The sequence below is a fragment of the Archocentrus centrarchus genome, chromosome 13 (assembly GCF_007364275.1).
Source record: "Archocentrus centrarchus isolate MPI-CPG fArcCen1 chromosome 13, fArcCen1, whole genome shotgun sequence".
In the NCBI taxonomy this organism is placed as follows: Eukaryota; Metazoa; Chordata; class Actinopteri; order Cichliformes; family Cichlidae; genus Archocentrus; species Archocentrus centrarchus.
The window spans coordinates 8645514-8668374 of NC_044358.1; the positions used below are offsets into that span (position 1 = coordinate 8645514).

The 22861-nt window shown below is 41.2% G+C and overlaps 2 protein-coding genes across 4 annotated transcripts in view; one reads left to right on the top strand and one right to left on the bottom strand.

The window, feature by feature from the left end:
- The first annotated feature begins 67 nt into the window (after window positions 1-67).
- On the top strand, window positions 68-22393 carry cep295 (centrosomal protein 295). 2 transcript variants are annotated; one of them, XM_030743449.1, is made up of 29 exons: window positions 68-423; window positions 805-1005; window positions 4231-4355; window positions 4449-4542; window positions 4799-4915; window positions 5004-5144; window positions 5437-5620; window positions 5817-5996; window positions 6382-6618; window positions 6912-7015; window positions 7759-7971; window positions 8439-8515; window positions 8657-9461; window positions 9801-9984; window positions 10706-10894; window positions 10976-11209; window positions 11316-11413; window positions 12334-12430; window positions 14444-14662; window positions 14831-14979; window positions 15928-16492; window positions 18046-18225; window positions 18598-19121; window positions 19270-19446; window positions 19522-19582; window positions 20195-20524; window positions 21890-21986; window positions 22065-22164; window positions 22256-22393. In XM_030743449.1, the coding sequence occupies exons 1-29, from the start codon at window positions 325-327 to the stop codon at window positions 22316-22318; spliced, it is 5844 nt and encodes a 1947-aa protein (XP_030599309.1). In that variant the 5' UTR covers window positions 68-324; the 3' UTR covers window positions 22319-22393. The 2 variants fall into 2 exon arrangements, with proteins under 2 accessions (XP_030599309.1, XP_030599310.1); XM_030743450.1 differs by having other exon boundaries at window positions 4802-4915.
- The window catches only part of ech1 (enoyl CoA hydratase 1, peroxisomal), a 10560-nt gene continuing 10001 nt past the window's right edge, over window positions 22303-22861 (bottom strand). Inside the window, exon 10 of one of the 2 annotated variants that reach the window (XM_030743451.1) lies at window positions 22303-22855. In XM_030743451.1, the coding sequence (XP_030599311.1) occupies window positions 22751-22855 (105 nt within the window). In that variant the 3' untranslated portion in view covers window positions 22303-22750. The remainder of the gene's footprint in view (window positions 22856-22861) is intronic. The other variant, XM_030743452.1, reaches the window with a different exon arrangement.

Consider the following 22861-nt stretch of genomic DNA (forward strand, 5'->3'; position numbering starts at 1 on the left):
ATATGCAAATATAGTGAGTAGGAACTAAAGTTTCATGTGGACGGGACGGATACGGCGGGCAGTTTAAACCGCCGGATGTGACGTTCAGGACAAAGACCGTCCGTTTTTTGGGGTTGGCATGGATTTCGCATGATAAACCGAACTTCGTGCGCCCTGTTTGAACTTTTCTTGTATAATAACCCTTTATCCTAAGTGTAAGTCGTCCCACTGAGCCGTTATGGCGGTGAACATAATCAAGCTTGCAAATATTAGCCGTGGCTGCTAAACGAGCTTCTACGTACTGCTCGTCTTTTGGGGAAATGTCCGCCAGGAAAGGGGAAGAAAATGAAGAGAAAAGTGTCCAGATTAAGACCCAGTCCGAACGAAGAGGCTCGGATAATCCGAGAGGAGCAAGAAAGGAGAAGAAAGCTGCGGATACAGCAGGTACTAAGGACGTGTCACGGTTTCTGCTTCGCTTCAGGTCCCTGATTTCAGCACCTGTGGAGATGTTTTGTTTAAAAAAAAATGCCAGCACTAAATCAGCTTTTTGTCTGATAAAGACTTAAAAAGACTCATACGTTAAATTTTATTTACACTTGCAAAACTGTGCTCTGTCTTTTTGAATACGTAGTGCAATGATTTTGGAAGTTTAATAATAAAATAAATAATCAAAATGGCAGCATCAGCTATTGGCCAAATGAACTGGTGTTGTTTCAGCATCAAAATGAAGTGGACCATCATTGCAACTGATCAGTCACTTTGCCAGGTTGCTTTAAATCTTGTCTGTATATGAAGACTGACTGCATGTTTTGTGTTGACACCCAGGTGCGGGAGCAGCAGCGGTACATTGCATTGCAGATCCGCCGAGAGGTTGAGCAGAGGAGGCAGTACGAGCTGCAACGACTGGAGCAGGAACTGAGGAAGGAGTGGGAGGATGAGCAGAGGGAGAAGCTCCATAAGCTGCAGAGGTTATACCAAGAGAGCCTCCAGCTACTTGGCCAGGGGCACAGGAGTGCAAAAGAAAATGTAAGATGAAACTGGTGTGCAGTGAAAAAGAGAGCGGCTTAATCGCTCACAGAATAGACACATCTGTGTATGAAACTGTCACAGTCTTTAGATGTTAGTCACTGATGTAGTAATTTCTCAGTACACAATACAGTTAAAATTAGAGACACTAAAACTGGGATTATGAAAGGATAAGAATAATTTTTAACACTGAGTGGATCATCGCTGACACATTTTTCCACACCTCCACCGCTCTCTGCCGTGTTTGTGTGTTGTGCTGGCTGTGCTGAGAATTTTAGCTGTTACTTTTTTCTCTACTTCAGCTCCCAGAACGCATCGCTATAACCATAGACATATTGCTAGCGAGCGCCGCTATTAGCACTAGCGATCGTTCAGTACCGGAAGGACCCCTTCCCAGTCAAAATATTTTTTATACTTTAATCCCAGGTTAGTGTCTAAAAATAGACCTGCAGTAGAAACGTATTTAGGAGAATACTTGTGAATACAAAGCATTAAAACCAGTGGCGGATCTAGGATTTTTCTGAGTAAGGGGCCATCAAGGGGCCACAGTGTTCATAGAGGGGCCAAGTATTTTTGGTAGATGTGATATATGGACCAATAAAAATTAAAGCCATTACATTAAAGTTATGGTAAATCTTATCACCATGAGGTGTAAGAATTCTGTGAACTTATGTGCCATTTCACTAACTAACAATATCAGACATTTCATACATTACAGCATTAACTGTTGTTGCTCTCCCTAAATGATTTCTGATCTGATGAAAAGGGACTGGAGGTGCCCTGCTCCTGACCAGCCTCTGGTCTACTGTGTTCTGCTGCTCTCTCCCTCCTCTCACCCTGCTCATTTTCAGCTGGCAGACCCACTCTTTTGCTCAAAAACTGCTGAATTCCCACCTGAGACTGACCCTTTCTTTTCATATTCTTCTCTATCACTGCCAAACATTATAGTTATTGTTAACCCACAAATGCAAATTACAAAGAAGTACATGAATTACTGAAATGCTAACATTCATGTCCAAACACAAGTAGGACCTCAGTTAACATTACTCTTAACTAACTTTGCTTCTTTATTTAATGTTTATCAGACTTACGCTATGTGACAACTGTGAGTAAAAAGGGATTTATGACTTATTATTACCAACAAACTCCTCAAAATGTAGACTGGCATCAGTTGTTGGTTAAAAAAACTTTCTCCGCAAGATTGTTCAAATCTTCTTTTTCTTCTGTAAGCTTTATTCACGCTGGACATTCCTATTTTGCTCATTAGCGCTACTGGTGTTTCGGCATGGAATTGCGTCCACCTATAATTTGATCCTCGCTCTCGGACAAAGGACAGATGAGTGACAGGACCGGGGCACTTCAGGGGGCCAATCAGATTTCAGATGGGGCCAATGCCCCTTTGGCCCTGCCCCTAGAACCGCCCCTGATTAAAACATTACGCTCTTGCAGCCCCCAGTTTTTCAACAAAAACACTGATAACACAACAACAGCAGTCAGCTGTTTTACGTGCAGTCTTTCCGCGCAAGTGCAAAGAGGCGGAGCCGTTATAGAGATGGTGAGCTCAGGTGGAGCGAAAGGAAATGTTTTCTGACATCCAAAAGAAGCCTTTTTTCCCCTGTAACCACCATTAAACCTTTACTGGGAAACAGCTGAAGGTCCTTCATCAACCACATGATTAGCAAGTGAAGAAAAGAGAACTTTGTAGCTGCTCCACACAGGGAAAAACTGCTGTACGGAAGTTAAACTATGCAAATTTACTGTTAATATGAAAAAAGTATTTCTTATCCGATTACTTGAGTAATCGATGGAATAATCGATAGAATATACAATTACTAAAATAATCGATAGTTGCAACCCTAGTGTGTGCATGTATGTATGTATCTGTGTGTCTGTGTGTGTGTATATATACATACACACACATATGATTATATTCATGTAAATAATTTTTTAAAAAGCTGTTGTTTCATTTAACTTTTTGTTCTTTATAATTTGAACTCATTCATGCTCTTTTTATATACAGTAATCCCTCACTTATCGCGGGTGTTATGTTCCAGGACCACCTGCGATCAGTGAAAATCCGCGAAGTAGGGATGCTATATTTATTTTAATACTTATACATTATTTTAGTATACACTATTTATACACTATATACACTATTACACTATTTTAAGTTTTAATAAACCTTCCCCACACACTTATACACCAAATATATACATTACTGTACAACATGTACTACGCATGTGAAGAACAAGTACCGCAAAAAACCCGCGAAACAGCGAAAATACCGCAATAAATATTTTACATTGATATTGATTGAAAACCCGCGAAACAGCGAGTCCGCGAAAAGCGAACCGCGAAGTAGCGAGGGATTACTGTACAGGTAAAAGCAGTTAAGGGCAACAGCAAACTAACAAGATACATTAAAGTAGGTTATAAAAAAAAGGTCTAGGTTATAAATTTTTTTAAAAACGCACAATATCTCAATATGTTCCAAAATACTGACACAAACTAGGACAGTAAATACTGAAATCCACAGATCAAAGTGATATCTTTAAATTATTTTTTGTTTGACCACCAGTCCAAAGTCATGTTGCAAAAAACCCCAACATAGTAGTAGCAACATAGTAGTAACATAAAGTGAAATAGATGTCTACTGTTAGCTGCATCATTTGTGAATGTTGAGGGCAAGGTCTGGGCATGACACAACTGGTAACCTTTTTAAAATTCATAATAAAGTCCAGGCTGGAAACTTGGAGTGAGTGATGTCATCCTACTGTGGACGCAAAGTGAAGGAGAAAACTCCTAATTTTCATAAAAGTCAAATTCCAGCTGTGAGAATAAGAAAAAAAAATGTTTTCCAAGCACTGATTGTTATGAAAAGTCCAACACTTTGTGGCCACTTTAAACTCTGATTTTCGTGCAATAAAGTATGTCTGAGAACCTTTCTAATTTTAATGTTTGCTGTAACTTAAATGAGGGATCTCTCAAAACTGGGAAACAAGTTGTGCTCAGAAAAGCTTGTGGAAGAAGGAGAAGCAGCCTGAGGAATAGTATATAGCACACTTCAGTATTTCGCACTGGCACATTTCAATAGTATTTGAAAATTGTTCAGAAAAGGCAGAATACACGGCATCATGGTGACACCATTTATTTTTTTTTTTTTTTTGAGAGGTGCAGGAACCCTTGGCCATATGAATTAATTTGTGCCTGAATTTCTTGTTCAAGGAACCTGACCTGGCAGCCATAGCTCAGAGGGAGGAGGAGAATCACACCAAAGCAGAGGAACGTTATCGAGAAGCCCTGAAGGAGCTCAAATCACAGAGAATTAAAGACCAAGAGAAGCAAAACCAGTGAGAATCATCACAAACATTTTCAGATGTTTGTGTGTTTGAATTTCATCAGAATTAATTGATCATTAAGTCTGTGGCTTCACTGTTCTGTAGATTCATCAATACCAGGAAGAAGGCACTACAGGCAGAAAAGGAAAGATCAGCAAAAGTGGCCAGTCTCCCTTTGCCTCCTCCAAATCCCATTCAGGTGATTTGCCCAAACAGTGATATTAATTTCCTGAACTTTCTTCAAGTTTCAAAATCCTGAAAACCAAATCAGATTATCCTCCAGTGGTGTGATTATGGTGTGAGCCTTTGTCTTTTCTTTTTTTGAACTGATGCTTAAGGAAGGAAGATAAACAGGGCTGCACTTTAGAGGATTGTAGTTAGCCATATTGATCCCTGTTTACACAGGTTTTTACTGCTCCATGAAGCCAAGGTTACATTGTCCTCTCTTGTTCAAGCAGAACGTCAGTCCCAAAAAGCCACATATTGTAAGGAGATCTGATGTGAGCGCCTTTGCTACCACACATTACCACATGTACAAGAGCACAGTGGACAGAGAGGTGGACATAAACCAGGTAACAACACCCATTCTTGTTTGTACTTAACAGTATGGTTTGTCAGTCTGTCTTCTGTTAGAATTCCCTAATTTATCTGTCTAATCAGCCTAATGCCCATGAGGAAGCTGAGCTACATGTAAGAAGACAGCAGGACTTGGAGAAGGAGGAAAGGAGGAAGAGAGAAGAGCAGCTGGAGAAGGCTCGTCTCAGAGGGAGGCAGGCTCTGAGGAAGGAACAGCTCATGCAGGTACAACTTACTTTGTTACCTGGTGACTAATTTACTGTTCAATTAAATGGCAGGAAAAAAAATCTAGAAAGAAACCACGTGTTGGCTCTGTTGCTTTGCAGCATGAGTGTTAAAGCCTCCACTTCTCTGTGAAGGTTGTATGTTTCTTTTACATGTTTAAAAGATGTATTACCTAAATATGTTTGGTAGTCTTGTGTCAGAAAATTAACATGATATTTTTTACAAAGAGACAGGAAATGTTTAATTTTTGGTCATATTAAGTGCTTGGTCTGTGTGTAATGGTGTCCTCTAGGATCGTGAGCGTTTGTTGGTTGAACTGGAGCACATGCAGCAGTCAGACCTGCTGAGGAGAAGACAACAGGTGTCACAAATGCCTCCTCAGATCTTCCAGCCTCTGTACAAGAGACAGGAGATGCGGGAGGACTTCCAGAGGGAGATGGAGTTTGCCTTTGAGGACATGTACACTGGAGAGAGGAGTAAGGACTGTTCATTTTGTATTTTATAGAAGATATAGGTTTTCAGTACTTATAAATTTGCTTATAACCAGTCAAAATATTTTAAGGTAGCCAGAAGACAAAACTCTACCAATATAACTTCTTAGATACAATTACATGGTACAACTTTTGTAGTTGTACTGAAGCCTCTTTAAACTTTGACTGTGACTGATTCCAGGGGTTAAAGGTGACCTGGTGGTCCAGCTGGCACCCGAGCCTCTTCCAGCCCACTCCACAAGCAGCCAGGACCAAGAGCTGGATGTCACACTGGATGAAATCGCCACACCTGAAACAAAAAACACACAATATGACAGAGAGCAAGAACCTGGAGGCACTGAGCAGGAAACAGCTGCTGAAGGTGAAGACAAGCACCTGACTTTAAAAAAAAAAAAAAAAATTCTTACAGTTTATTGAAAATATATCAAATCAAGGGGGGTGGTGGTGGTGGTTAGCACTGTTGCCTCATAGCAAGAAGGTCCTGGGTTCAAATCCACCTTTGTTTGCATGTTCTCCCTGGTTTGCATGGGTTTTCTTCTGGTACTCTGGTTTCCTCCCACAGTCCAAAGGCATGCACTTAGTGCCTCTGTCTTTATAAACTGGATAAGTGGATGGATGATATAAAATAAATAATTCAGATATTAGTTTACTGAACTGTGCTTTTGTGTATTATATAAGGTCCAGAGTATAGTGTGAATGTTGAATGTTAAAATCTTGACATCATTTGAGTTTTTCTCTGGTTGCAGTGGAACCCCCGAAACTTGCTCCTAGACGAGCATTAAAGAAACTCCTGGATCGTATCAGGATCCAAAGGAACCAGTGGACTGACCACAGCAGTTGCAGCTCTGCTGCTGATTCACCAGCCCTGATCAGAGATCAGATCCCAGAGCGTGACACAACTATTGAAACAGGTTCTCTGATCAGTGGGGAAAGAGACAAATGGACTCCAATCGCGCTCCGGGAGGCTGCCTGCTCTCCACCAGGTAACTCTCTGACTGTCATCAGCTGTAAGAGTAATCTACATAAATCTGTTCTTTACATTTAGATTTTCTTTACCCCAGTTTGTTAAATCATCTGTCTTTTATTAATAGTAACATAACTATTAATATTTTAGTTTTTAAAACATGTACTGCATCTTAAAAGTTATAATAGTGAGTGTTACTACTGCTCACCTGTTTTTATAAGAGCTTCTCTTGTTTTCCCACGTTCATAGTAAAAAAAACTTTATTAGAGAATAATAATCTTGTGTTTTTGTTTTGTTTTTTTTTAACTTGAGCAACATCGGAGAAAATGCTAGTGCCATCGTCAGCTTCAGATACTCAGCTTCCGGATGTTCTGGCCAAGAGAATCCAAGAGTTTGAAGAAGAACAAAAGAAACGGGTACAAGAAAATGCCTGCATGCAATTCATATCCTGTGATAGTTGTGATTTCAAATTGTAACATTCCCTCCACACCATGCATGAATTAACTCCCTGCATCCAGAATGTTATCTGGATATGCATTACAGGGGCCAGCGGTTGATCGGCCAGCGCTGCACCACGCCGAGGCCGTTTTCACTGGTTTGCTCTTCACTATCACTGCAATTAGAAAGTGGGCGCGCACACTCCACCCCGTCACTGATGCCAGACTGATTTGTTTTCTCTCACTAGATTGCTGCACTACAGTATTATTTCACTGCAACTTGCAATCTACCACCAGGGACAGCCAGTTTTGTTCACAATGTGCGTGCATGATCTCGCGACAGCCCTATTCACGTTTGATTTCGCATGGCTACAGAAAGCAAAATGGCGACCAGCATTAAAGTGAGGGGGAAGAACTGTTAAAGGGGAGCACAAATGACAATTTCCTATTAAACATGAATTCCCAGGAGCTCAGTGTTGCCAACTTAGATTTAGTGACTTTTGTTTCTCAAGAAGCAAAATATTTAGCGACTTTATCCAGTGAATTTTGGCAACTTTTGGAGATAGCCCAGAAGGCTTAAATCCTCCACCTCTGTGTATACACAGTGCTCCAACCGCATCCCTTCATATGTTTCAGCTAAAAATGTAGCTTCTAAACTAAAAGAAGACTGAGTTTGCAGCTTGGTAGCTGTTACTGTTTTTAAACCTTTTTTTTCTGTCCAGGAAGAGGAGCTTGAGATGGAGAAACAGCAGCAGATGTCTCTGCTGCAAGACCTGGAAGAGCAGAAGGCCAAGTTGGAGCAGATGTTGCTTGAAGCTCAGCAGGAGAGAGAATGTCTGAAGGCTGCTGTGACCCAAGAAGAACCAATTATCCAACCAGAAGTCCCTGTTCATGTCCATGATGTCATCTCTGACACCCCTAATTTAGCCACTGACGTAAGTGTGTTTTTCGTGTTTAGTAGATAAGCCTTGACTGATTCTTGGTGCAGTCCCTGATGTCATCTTCTGACTGAAACAGCTTCTCTTTAGCTTCTCTCTTCCCTTTAAGCAAACTTTCTTCTGATTGGCTGCCTCACAAAAACAAATTTTTTTTCAGCATGTGGGTGGCGTTTCTCTGCTCTAAGCCTGAGAGTAAATGGTCTGGTTCTGATATAGCGCTTTTCTACTCTACTTTGAGCACTCAAAGTGCTTTATACAACATGCTTAGAGGGGATGTTTAGCTAAGAAGAGAAACTGAAGCTGAGAAAGAGAATCGACAGACTTAACACACGCCTGGGAGGGCCTTGGCAAAAACTACTATTATGAGCTGAACTAATTCCAGGTTTTGTCTTCTGCCATCGTCTTGTGTGAGGGGTTTTCAAAGTTATATGAATAATTGCTCCTTTTGTGTTTGAATTTCACAGGTAGTGCATCCTGCAGGTAAAGATGACCACAGCCGAAGGATCAGAGAATACCAGCAGCGATTGATAGAACAAAACAGGTGTGATAAAGAAATCAGACAAACTTTTGGTTACTGTTTGTCGCAGTTTGTCCCTTTTTAGGTAAATTTGTGATACCGTATTAAAAAAATACAACTGAATTTACATAACTTCTTGGACCACGTTTTATTTATTTATTTTAGAATGCACCAAAGAGTAGAAGTGGCTCGCCAGTGCCTGGAGGAATACCAGCGAGCTCTACAAATTCGTTACAACATGACCGCCACTTCGTTGCTGCCTGCTGTCGTGCCTCCAGGCCTCAATCACCCACCCCTGCACAACACACAGTGTCTTCATCTTCCAGGTCATGTACAGGTTCCGCCAGCTCCTGCAGGGCCTGTGAACAATCATGTTATACCGCAAATGTCTGTGGAAGTTTCCACAGGAGAGTCTGACACATTAACTTCACTTCCCATCCTACCTGATTTCAGTCTGGCTTCCAAGCCGCTGCCAGATGAAGATGAATCTGTCTCAGATGGTCTGAGATACCAGAGACTAAATGTCACTTCCTGGCTGACTGACAGCATAATGGAGAAAGTAACAGAGCACCTTCCAGAGAGAGTGAGACCCCTGTCAGTCACCAAAGAGCCGCTACCTTACAAACTATATACAAAACCTCACTCAAGTGAAGGCCCACTGCAGCCATCTTGTGAACCCATCCAAGCCATGAGATCAAATGTCAAAGAGGTTACACCTCTGGTTCCAGGCCATGAGCTGGCTGAGCCACTTGCTTCTCTGTACACTGAGTCTCTAAGCATTAGAGAGGATGACATGCAGAGGCAGAGACGAGAGCTGCAGGAAGCCCAGAGACGAGTACTGGAGCAGAGGGAGGCAATGATGCTGCAACAGAGGCAACAGGAAGAGGCAAGGTGGAGACAGGAAGTGGAGATGGCACAGATGAGGAGACAAAAGGAGACATTGCAGGCTCTGATTAATGCTGATGCAAAAGTAAGTGAGACGACTGTTAAAGGTATTAATTTGCAATAAACAATTAATGGTTTGTGTAAAAACGAGCATTAAACAGCAGAGTGCCAAAAGACACACTCGGCTCAAATGTTTCAGCCTGATTGGTTAACCCCTTCGGTCATCACGTATACAGTTGTGTACATCATTTTTTATAGTTAGATATTGTAATAGCAATATCCATTCTGACATCTACTACCTAACAAGATTGTGTAGAAGATTGCAGAAGATGAATTTTTTTCAACCAAATTCTTGTATCGTGACCGAAGGGGTCAAAGAGGACGTGAGGTATTAAACATCCAAATGACTTTTTCTCACCCACAGCCAGTTTCTCAGCCTGATGGTGAAACGGTGGTTTCAGAGAACACTAATCAGAAACGCCTCCAGTTACTTGCATCCCTGCTGAAGGCCATAGAGGAGTCTAATGGAGGAACGTTATCACACCTAGAAGACTCTAAGGAGAAAGACACTTTCTCTGAACAGCAGCTGTCTAACAGCAGTCAAACAGGTAGCTGATGTGTTGAGCGAGCAGATATTTTTTAAATCTTTTCTGCACAATTTTCAATTAATTTCAGGATGAAAAAATTTCCAAAACAATGTATGGTTTGAAAAGACACTATACCTTAATTTTTAAAGTCAGGTTTTATGTTTTAAAATGTTTTTATAGTTCTTTTCTCCTGATTGCCACATGTGTATAAAATCAAGCACCTAATCATCCAGTCTGCCTTTACAAACATTTGTAAAAGAATAGGTCTTCCAGAGCTTACTGAATTTGAGTTTAGTATTGTAATAGGATACCACTATTGCAATTTGTGAAATTTCCTCCCTCTTAGACATTTAACAATCAACTATAAGTTGTATTATTGCAAAGAGGAAGTGTTTAGGAACAACAACAACTCAGTCATAAGGTGGGAGACTATGTGAAGTTACAGAGTGGGGTTGCTGAGTGTTGTGGCACACAGTGTGTCACCAGTGTCCTACTGACTTAATAACTGCAGAGTTTCAAACCTTCTCTGGCATTGACGTCAGCACAGACACTGTGTTGGTCTGGGTTTCCTTGGCAGAGCAGTTCTTATAGGTGTAATGTGTTGGTCGTCAAGTGTGTATTTTGTTTTCATGCCCTTGTTGCATTTAAATAAACTATACAGTAATGCACTTATATTAAAAAAAAAGGTACACATTAATTTTTTTTAATCCTGACTGACTGACTGTTTAATTGTCCTTTAAAGTTCAGAGTGATGTTGCTGCTGGACCTACCCTGCCATCAGTCCTCCACTCAGGAATCCTCCACCCTCCACGAGCAGCAAAGCCCCCCGTGACACGTGTCAGGCTGGGTTTCTTGGAGATGATGACTGAACAGCATGAGCTCAGTGCTATTCAGGAGGTGGAGACTTCAGTTGACACCAGCCAACACACAGGTCTGCTGAGCTGCAGTAACATGTGAATAACGTGATCTCGTTCAAATGTAACACTGACTGGTTTACTTGTTTTAACTCTAGGCCCAGATGATGGTGCGACAGTTCCTTCTCACGCTGCACACTCGGATCAGCAGGAGGAGTTGGAATCATCTGTGGTTTCTGACAGGACTCTGCAGACACCCTCAGCATCCAGCAGTGGACAGAAGACATCTGAAAGATCAGCCAGCTTGGGCACAAGCTCAGGGAGATCCAGCCTCTGGAGAGAGAGACTGCTGCTGTCAGGGGCGGCGGCGTCTCCAGAATCCTCCATCTCTGGTGAGTAGAGAAGAACACATATAGGAAATAAATGATAGTATTATATTTAGGGGAAACAAAAGGGGGCAATAAAAGATTTCCTCTTGGTGGGAACACTGTTTTCCAGATTTGGTCCCAAGAAGAAAGTCCCCAATTTCCTCTGACTCTGGGAGAGGAGCAGACTTCTTTGGTCCTCCAGTAACGAGCTACAGATCCCCCACAGAGGTAATCAGTCCAATGATGATGACCACACTGTATCACTGCTATTTCCTTCCCCTGGAACACTTCATCTATCCCTTAAGCAGGTTGGAAAGCTACAAGGGAAGGAACAGTTTTAATATGTAGTGAAAGGCATCATGTTGGAACTTGGCAGCTTCAAGAACTGTATCCTCCTGTGCAGTTGTAAACTACAGACACAAGTGATAATGTTATATTTTAAAACAGAAAAGAAGTGAATTTCACTGCATAATAGCATAGTGTTCTCTATATTTCAAGACCCTCTGAGGTCCACACGACGTTGTGGATCAGTGATGAAAAATAGCCAAATCTGAGTGCTTAGGCAGAATCTGCCTCAGCCTGTGATTATGTTTGAGAAGCTTGTGTGTGTGTGTGTGTGTGTGTGTGTGTGTGTGTGTGTGTGTGTGTGTGTGTGTGTGTGTGTGTGTGTGTGTGTGTGTGTGTGTGTGTGTGTGTGCATTCGTTCGTTCGTGCTCTCTTTCTTTTTGTTCACTGAGCAATGATGTAAACCTGCTGAACCAGAAGTGTATTAAATTAAAATACATTTCATGATGGTTTCTACACTTGAGCTGAGCTCGGTGAGTCTGTGGGCACTTACACGTTATAATACTACGTTATAATACTAACACGTCAGTGTTAGTATTTTGGCTGGGTTTCCTGTTGATGTAAGACACAAGGTTTATGTACGTGAAGCTTCAGGGCTTTGGCTTTTCAGTTAGTTTGAGTACTTTGCTACTGGTCAGGATTCATACATACCAAGCCATGAAATCTTTTAAACCTAAGCGTGAGTGTGTGTGTGTCTGTGTCGTCATATATCCAGAATACCTCTGTGTGCTTAACTGTGTGTATGTGTATCTTGAGTGTGTTTATCTCCATACGATAACATAACTCAATATATTTTGTGTTAGTCTCCAAACAGGCCTCGAGGGTCTGACAGCCTCTCCTCTACCAGCATCTCCACCGGCAGCTACATCACCACTGACTCAGAGCAGAACGTAAACACCGGTGAGAGACAGCCTGCACTGTGTTGGTGACACTTTCAAATCTTTATTTGGTGATAGAAACATCAAAAACATATTTAGTATTTAGCTTTAAGTCAGAAAATCTACCAGAAATTAGATCCTAGGTTAATTCTTCATGATTAAACAATAAATCAGAATATGTAGTTGAACATTCTAAGAATCATAGCTATAAATTAAAATATAGAATGCCTTTACTGTCATTATACAGAATGTACAATGAGATTGGACCACTCCTATTCAGTGGTTCAGTGCCATGCAGAAGGAAGTCACACTTCCTAAAATATAAAATATAACTTCTAAAAATATACATAAAATAAAACAATGTATAAAAATATATACACTGTAAAAATAAAACTAAAACATATAATAAAGAAGATGGTGAGTATTGCACTTGGTGAATGAATATTGGATATTACACAATATAGGAGTGATAGATATTGTTCAGTATGAATGATATAATATTGCACAGAGATGTGGGTGTTGCACAGTTACAGTGGGTGAGTGTGTGAGTTCAGGGTGGTGATTGCTCTGGTGAAGAAACTGTTCTTGAGTCTGTCTGTTCTGGCTTTGATGCACCTGTAGTGCCTGCCAGAGGGCAGCAGGTCAAACAGGTCAAAGCCAGGGTGCGAGCTGTCCTTGATGATGTCTGTGTCTCTGCTGATGCAGCGGGAGTTGTAGATGTCCATCAGGGAGGGGAGAGGGCAGCCAACGATTCTTTGTGCTGTCTTTGTGCTCTCAATGGACGAGCGGTAGAAGGTCAGCAGCAGGTTTGAGTCCAAGTTGTTCTTCCTGAGGACCCTCAGGAAGTGAAGTCACTGCTGAGTCTTCTTGATAACAGCTGTGATGCTATCTGACCAAGAGAGATCAGCAGAGATGAGGACACCGAGAAACCTGAAGGTGTGGACCCTCTCCACACGCTCGCCGTTGATGTAGAGGGGGGCTGGGTCAGTCCTGTGTTTCCTGAAGTCAATGATGATCTCTTTGGTTTTCATGGTGTTCAGTGCAGGTTGTTCTCTGAACACCAGGCTGTCAACTTCAGGACCTCCTCTCTGCAGGCTGCCTCATCTTCCCTCGAGATGAGTCCGACCACTGGGGTGTCGTCAGCAAATTTGACGATGAGGTCGTTATTGTGGGCTGGACTGCAGTCATGGGTGTAGAGGCAGTACAGGAGGGGGCTCAGCACACAGCCCTGTGGGGAGCCAGTGCTCAGTGTGCGGGTGGAGGAGAGGTGGGGAGCCAAGTCTCACAGTCTGGGGCCGGGTTAGTTAAGAAGTCCTTGATCCAGGAACATGTGAGGGAGGGGAGGCCCAGGGTGTGCAGTTTAGTGGTTAACCTGTCAAACCTGTTCTGGTCATTTCCAGCTCCATACTTGAATTTTTTAACTTCAGAGTAGCTTTGTATGGTTCACAGTTCATCAAATACTGGGCCTTGGTGCAGCTGCTCAGTTCATCTGCTCTCTGAAACAAGCTGTTTTAAACTCCTCCCTCTTTAAAAGTACCATGCCTCATAAGACAACTTCCTTATGATTGATCGACAGTCTCACAGCAGTTAATACTATAGTTGCAGCTTTTAATCTACCAATTCATGTTCATGTACACAAATTAGTATTTTCCACATTTAAGGGGTGGAAAAGCCTAGAGAGCTTGGGAATGAATTGAATCATTTCATTTTTGCTGCTTACATCAGCAACTGAAACTACGCCTTGAGTGGTAGTTCTTTTGCATTATTTTGGGGGCATTTTTGGCCTTTATTGATAGGAAAGTAGAGCGTAGACAGGGAGAGAGCAAGGGGTATTGACATGCAGGAAATGGTCATTTTAATTTGCATTATCAATCATGAGGTCGGCTGTATGCAATTAGACTACTTGGTTAGGATTAGTAATTTAATAAGTACTTGGTTAGGTTTACTTTGCATTGTGTTTCTGACTTTGTTGTACCCGAAATGTCCTGACCTTTTTTTTTTTTTTTTTTCCTTCTGTCTCATTTTCCTCCTCTAGATAAATCTCTTCCCCATAAACACACTGAAGGACAAGAAAGTGGAGATTTACGAGGCATCTCTTCTCTGTCTGGTCAGAGCTTATGTTTGAAGGAAAGCTCACCAGCTGGCCCTCCTGGTCTGTCGGTAGACTCTGTGTTCAATGACAGCAGTATTCAGTGCATTATAGACAAATATACAAGGGAACTTGACCTTTCCCTCAACATGGCTGGAAAAACAGGTACATAATACACACATTTATTAGAAGAAAATGCTTTCTTCAACTTGATAATTTAGGTAGGAGGGTCTAGGCTTGATGTGATAAGATGAGCTCTTGTAGTAAATGTCCAGAGATGCTCAGATGTCACAAAGGCTGATAGCCTTGTCTTATTCCTTTGTTGACCTTCAGACAGTGAAGGCTCACGTTTGGCGGAAACCAGTGCTTTGGTCTCTCAGCAGTCTTTGGTTCGAGTCTTGGAGAGGAGAGGGGAGGACAAAAGCTCCAGACGACATCAATCTCTTCTCTCAGGCGCAGCAGGAACACAGAGGAGGGCCCTGGTCAGTGATCCGGTTTTTAGTTATAATACTGAAGTTCTTCAAAGCCTCTTTGGAAAAATATTTTAACTTGCAAACACGCCTAAACTTCAGTTGAAGGTGGAATCCTGTGAGCAAGCTTTTAACAATTAACCAGAACACAGTCCTGGTTTGTTATTCAACCAGTACATATTATAGAGTGATTCAGAATCATATTATAGATATTATAGAGTGTATAATATATTATATTATACATATTATAGAGTGAGTCAGAATCTCTGACCATTTGCAAATTTACCTTTCAGTGAATTAAAAAAAAAAAAACAAAACTCAAATTCTGAACATATGTTAGTCTTAAGTCTCCAGGTCTTGTGGAATATAAATCCTCCATTCCTCAGAGCAGACATGCTGTACTTACTGTCAGCTAGCAGTGAAATGGGGAGATTTTAAGAAAACTGGCTGTTTAACTGAGTACAGCATCTGAGCCGCAGAGTGTTAAATTTGATTGCTGTTTGATTTGAACCTTTAACAAACCAAAAAACTTTTAACCCTGAGGAACTGATGCAGCCTTTATTGATACATCTGGTCACTTCTTGATCTATTAAATCACATTTTAAACTCAAGGCCCACCGAACCTTATAGCACTTTCAAAATTTTCAGGTGCATCATTCTGAGTCTTGGCTAAATTTCTTTAAAGCGATGTGAACATAAATTTCGTCACGGCAAAGGAAATCCCAATCAGAGGTCATTTAGACAGTAAATTTTATTTACAATTTTTATATTTTTATGTCAGACTATATGGCACGTGTAAATTTTCAATTTTTTAATGTAAAATTTCCCACACTGACATTTAGTTGTCTTGTTTAGGCCTGTAAAATGAGCAGTGTAAGACTTTGTAAAACTCTTTGCTGCAAAATATCCAGAATTTGATTAAAGCTTTTGTTTTATTTAGTTTTTCTGTTGTTGTTGCAGGAAGTGCACAATAGAGTCAATCCCAATGTGGAGGAGTTCTCTGGTGAGGTCTTATCACCAGCTGAGGACCACAAGCAGGCTTCTTTCCGGCCTCTGATTGGCCAGTTAGCAGACCAGTCATCCTGCCTTGCTGCTGACCGGCCTCTGATTGACCAGTTAGCAGACCAGTCATCCTGCCTTGCTGCTGACCAGCCTCTGATTGGCCAGTTAGCAGACCAGTCATCCTGCCTTGCTGCTGACCAGAGAAACACGGCCCTGGAGCAGCTGGTTGGTCATCCATCGGCTCACTCATCAATGATTGGTCACTCTCCGGGTCAGTTGTTCTCCCTGAGCATGGGTCAAGGTGGATGGGATTCTACTCTGAGTCGGATGATTGGTCGGTTCTCCCATCAGTCCAGCTCTCACTGGCTGAGCAGTGTGCAAGACTTTTATGCAGGTCACCTGATAGGTCAGATGGTGTCACATCAGTTGACCTCATGGTTGGATGAAGCTCCGGACGAGAGCCAGATGAGACCCTTGGTAGGAGAGCTGGATGAGTCCGCCGGCCAGTACAGTGGAAGCTCAGGTAAAATGATAATTTGTCCCAGTTGAATAATTAATGGGGAAATATCAGGGAATTTTGTTTGAAAGTGATTGAACCCTGATATCACACTGCTCTTAACTACAGTCAGTAGCTGGAATCAAGTTACAATTATTTATTGTCAGAACTTTCCAGGAAGTCCTTTTCCTCTCTATATAACAGCAAAGTTGAACCATACTGCTCCAGCTGTCCTCAGTAAGGCTATGTTCACACTGCAGCCTGAAGTGACCCAATTCCAATTTTTTTGCCCTCATGCGACCTGTATCCGATCATTTCATGACAGTGTGAACAACACAGATCTGATTTTTTTCAAATGCGACCCAGGCCACTTGGATATGTAGTCCTAAATCCGATACGTATCCCATCTTTTCAAATGCGACCTTTATCTGTACAGCCAGGTCGCATTTATCAGACCTGCATGTCATTGATACTTGGACTATTCTGCGTCCCATTACACGGACACGGGAAGGAAAACAAACTTACTTCCATAAACACTGAGCACACTCAGTACAGGTGACGTTATCGCGTCCTCTACTGCGCATGCGGGACACTTGTAGGTTCGTCTGCAGTTCACACACAGATCACATCCAAGTTGCATATATTTGGAAATGTGAACGACCACGCAAAAAAGAAAAAAAGGATTTCACAAAAAATTGAAATTGCATCACTTCAAGCTGCAGTGTGAACGTAGCCTAAGAGTCCTTATACGTTCCTGATAGTCGGTGGCATCAGTTGGTTTTCACAATGTGGAGTAAAGCAAATTTTTGTGCCCAAGCTAAATATATTGTGATGTGGACTGGTGTCGTTCCTTGTGCATGTCAATTTGCCTAATTTCTTAGACTTTGTATGTAATTGCACCACGTGAAAACTTCTCGTTTGGTACAGCAAACCTGCATGCTTTCTAATGTCGACAGTGGGATGGCTCATCTATTTGTGAAAAGAAGCCTGACTCTATAAAAGTGGAAAAAATTAGCCTAATGGACCCTTGATCTGGTGGGAAGCAGAAAAGCAGATGAAAATTATTAAGTGAAACTAAGTTAAATAAGTTTTAAACATATATATGATTTTCATTAATTTTTCTTAGGAAAAATGACCAAAAAAGTTTTCTGATGCTGTTGCTTTGACAACTTTGGATTGGATTCTTCAAATTATGAGGTGTGGAGCATGATTTATTTATTTTGTATCTCAAACAGTTTGAGAAAGTTTACTGAGCTTTTGTCTCAGTCGCTAGTTTCAACTCCTGTCAAATACAGCACGATCATTTATGATCTCCCATTAAAGTCAAACAGAATGGGACGATCGCTACCATATGAGCGTGCGGTGTCCCTTGTTAATTTCAACTCCACCCCTCACTTGTCACATCCAGTGTCAGAACATTGAGATAGTGATGCAGAAAAAAGCTCAACTTGAGGCTCCAAAAATAGGACTTCATTAATATTATGGTGGCTACAGCCATCCTTTTAAAGAATCTGACTGATATCAACTTGCTGTTGCTGCAAGCATTTCCTGTATGTTGATGTTTGATGTGTCATTTGCAGGTGAAAGAAGTCGTGTAGCTATTTGTGTCTCAGATGAGGTCAGTGTGCCATCGCACCCAACGCTGCCTCCTGAAGTCTCGTCACACAGTGCCTCTGTTCCGGCTGTGAGCTCACAGACGCAGGATTCGACACAGCAGAGCCCAACCAGTTTAACAGACCTCGACTCAGGCAGGGCTGAAGGTGTGGTGCAAAATATTAATGTAAGCCTTTAGTGGGGTAAATCATCTTTGGTAAAACTTTCTAATAATCACTGTTAATAAATGGATTATCTTGATGGCAATTGTAATGCTGAAGATTATGTTAAAAATTGCATAAGCAGGCGGGGTGGCAAAAATCACAAGACCATAAACCTGGAAAGCAGCTGCAGCTACTTGCTTAGGTTAGGATAAAGTCATGGTCTGTTTAACAAAAAAATAAATTATGCTTAAGGGTACCCAGTGTGCTAACTTATGACTCCAACGGGGTCCGGAACAAGCATCCATATGTTAACGTGAAACCTGATGAGATGAAGTGCTACTCCTAATGCTGCATTATGTTTTTCACCATTTGTAGAGTTTGTAGGTTCAGATTCGTTCCACCCGCTTTTGGCAGAGGTCACACACAATGAAACAGCAGACCTCTCCATGACCTTTCACCAGCCCAGACGCAGCGTGTACAGTTCTCCTGACGGACATCCAGCCAGCAGGGACTGCAGTGTTACCACACCTGTAGAGTTTGATTCACATTCTGATCCTTCGTCTGTGGAGTCTGAACCATCGCCTGAGTGCCTTCGAGCGGAGGAGCCAAACCGCTGCACAGCGGCTTCATCCACCTTACACGAATCCTTCTTTCAGTTTATTACCACCCAGTGCCATCCCCAGGAGTCTGTCCTTATAGTGTCTCCCACCATGGGGACAGATGTTGAGCAAACAGCTGTGATTCTGTCAAATTTATCCATGTGTGATGATACGCCTGCTCTGGTTGTGTCGCACCCAGAGGAAAGGCTTGAAGGCTTTGTTCCATTCGGTGCTGAAGAATGTCAGTCTGATCAGGGTCCAAACCTGAGGAATGCTTCTTCTATCTCAGATAAGATACTGGTATGAATCTGTGTTATTGTTACTTTGGACAAAAAGCATCATCATTTTAGTAAAAACTGACAACTAAAGTACCCCAATTAATTTTTTTTTTTTTTTTTTAATTTACTCTGATGTACTTTTATAACTCTGGTGTTGCTTTCTTGTTTAGGAAGCAGCCAAAGAGAAGGGGATCCTGGAGCAGTCCGAGATCACTCTGGTGAGCCTGACGGACACCACGCTGCAGGACCAGGAGACCACCATCACAGAGGAAGAGGAAGAGGCAGTTTGGGTAATCAAGAAACCAGATGGAAAAACTAAGGAAGGGCAGAAAGGCCAAAAGATGGAGGTAACTGTTCAGAAGTTATGTGACTCAGTTCTGATTCAGGTTACTTTATCTCTAAATACAAACAATGGCTTGTAGGGGGCCGAATCTACATTGATACCCGAGGAGACTCCAACGAATGACAGCCAAACACATTCAGGTAATTTAAGTGGAATATATCTGACTGAAATATAACTGAGTGGAACAGTTTAATTGTGGTAAAACCAGACATCACCATAGGGTTCCCACTAGCCTGTGAAATCTAACTTGCTTTTAATTTCAATTTCTTAAATTTTTACTTTAAAAAAAAAAAAAAAGGAGGAAAAAACTTTTTTTGAAGTCCGTTTAAGTGGCTATACTTTAGAAATGACTTGAAGAAAATTATTTTTATTGCGTGATAAAGTCAAGAAAAGTTAGAAGTTTTAATATTAATATACTCAATGTCCAGTTTTACTAACCAAATAATTCAAACTACACATACATTCATACAGTCATTGCTTCCCTTCTCACATGCACTCACTCGGCAGCATATGACCAATCAGAAATATCGCAGCGATCATCACTCATAGCTAAAAAAGAAACTGTGTTGATTTATGGAGTTTGTGTGACCACTTAACTTAATTTATGATGTGATATTGTGATATAGAAGTGATATTCTGGGTATGCTGAATTTGTTTCGTATTACAGGTGTAAAAGGTCGTATGTGTTTATTTATTTAGTTTTTAAAGCCAGAACTTTCTAAACCTGACATTATTTCCCTCCCTCTGTTCAGTGACAGTCCTAGAGTTTCACTGGGGTCTGGGCCAAAGCCACCAGGAGGTCAACCATCACAAACTCGCAGCTCTGCTCCAGAGATCCAACTGCAGGGTAGAGGAAATCAAGGCCAAAGTTGCTCTTGCCAAAACTCAACGTGAGCTCCAAGCTTCATCTGAATCCATTGAGCAGCCTAAAACTAAAACATCTCAACCAGTCATCCGTAAGGCAAAAACTAAAGCAGAGCCTCGGCACAAGGCCAGTATGAAGTCAAAGGGAGGACAGGCCCCACAACAAATGGGGAAATCTGGTTTCATCAAGGAGAAAAAACCCCAGCTTCTTCCACCAGGTACCACTAGAATGAGAATGAGAAACACTTCATCCCATATTAGGAAAGTAATTTTGTAACAACAGTTGAAATGATGATGAAATATGTGGCAGATGCCTCTCTGCCTGGCATTGTGCTATCGAGGGTGATGGTATTATGGTGCGAAAGACTTTCAGGACCTTCTGGCAGTGGAGCTGAATCATGCTGTTATAGGTGCTACACTGCCTGTCTAGTAACTGGTGCAGAGGGTGGTCAAGATAATCCATGACGGACAACAGTTTGTTCAGTCACCTCTCCACCGCAGCTTCAAAAGTGTCATTTTTAGCAAATCGCAGAGCCAGCCTTTCTAATTAGTTTATTCAGTCTGTTGGTGTCACCAGTTCTGATGCTGCTCCCTGCACAACAAAGTACACGGTGCTTGCCACAGCTGAGTGAGAGAGGCGAGAGACGGGGTACACCCTGAACAGGTCGCCAGCCTGGCTAACAGGGCTAACACAGAGAGACAAAAACCCATCTTTTTAATGTTGCATTTGTTTAAAGTTTTTTTCTTTGTACTGTGTTTTACTGTTGTGAATCACTTCGTGGCAGCTGCCTTGAGAGAAGTTTTACTTACTTTGTTAAAAAGTCCTTGATCCAGGCGTAGATGGTTGGGACAAATCCCAAGTGCAGAAGTTTACTGACCAAAAGTCTGGGACGATGACGATAAAGTCAGAGCTGAAGTCCATGAAGAGTATTCTCACATAGCTCTGTCGGTGTCCCAGGTACCTCAGAGTAGTGTGACTTGCTATGGCAAGTCACTACACAAGCTGATGGGGATCAATGGATGGGGAGAGTGTGGGTTTAATGTGGTGCGGTACCAGTTTTTCAAAACACTTTCAGGATGATAGGAGGAAGAGAAATGGTCCTGTAGCTAATAATGACCACCAGGGACGCCTACTGTGGTTGCAAAAAAAAAAAAAAAAAAAAAGGCTTCAAGTTCTAAAGAAGTCTACAGGAAAATGCTCCTCTGCTCCCTCACATTGTCACCTCAGTGAACACTATTAGGTTTACTAATCAGTAGTTGTGATTTGTGTTGAATAAAACATTAAGACTTCAACATGTAAATTATGGGTAAGTCAGGGAAGGTAGGCTTTAACAATTTACGTCACAGGTGAATTTGTGACTGGCCAGATTTGGCAAATTAACTTGCCATATATATATATATATATATATATATATATATATATATATATATATATATATATATATATATATATATATATATATATATATATATATATATATATATAAAAAATCTCTTTTTTGTAACTGATTCAAGTGCTTAAATCAAAACTGATTATTTTGTGATAGTTTGTATAATGATTGCATTTTCCTGTTTTCCCTCAGTGAATGTTTGTGGACCACAAAAGTTGGATGAAGTGAAGATCTGCTCGTTGGAGCAATGGAAACACAATCTTTCTGAGATGCACCAAAGAACTCAAAGGTACTCTGTGATTTAGTAAATTAGTTTACCTTAATTATTTTTTATTTTATTCTCAAGGTTTTGTTTTTTTTTTTGCAGACTGTATGAACAGCTGGAGGAGGTGAAGCATCAAAAAGCCATCAAGAGCCGACAGGAAGATTATGCAAAAAACAGACTGAAAGCTAAGGAGTTCCATAAGGTGAAACTCCTTGTCATAAATATGCTTCTTGGACCTGTAGGAACTTCCTGAATTTGAGTAACTTTAAAGAATATTTTTCATCTCTTCACAGAAAACCTTACAGAAGCTTCGTGCCAAGCAGACCCAACAGGGATCGACTTTGAATGTGTCATAGTTTATTTTGCAGATGTTATAGTTGTATCAATAAAGCATTTTAAGTTATTTGCAATGAAACTGAATCAGATCATTTACTGTGTTTTGTCAGGCTAATGGATGCAAGCTGGTGAAAATATTTTTAGCAAATAACAGGACTGAATATTTGAAATCACTTTCTGATGAGTCTCTTGAATAAGAAAACATTCAGGTCATCTACAGATGAACAAAATGTTTCTCAGTTCATAGATAAAAATGTACGATCAGTTTAGATTTATTTAATTCTGATGTTAGAGCAGGAGAAATATTAACGTGAATGAGTTATTAAACACACATGACATTAAAATATTGTCTCATCTGGATGTAAATTTCTAGCTCATTCAAATGCAGTGTAAAAGGCCACAGTGGAGGAGTAATGAGGCAGATTTTCTGTATGTGAGCTTTGCCTCAATGATTAGAGTTTGGAATAAGTCATAGTTTTGGGACTCTTCTTCTCCAGGGATGCCTGAGCTGATTTCATCAGATCTTCTGTCTGAACCATGCTCATGTTCCACGTGGCCTGGGG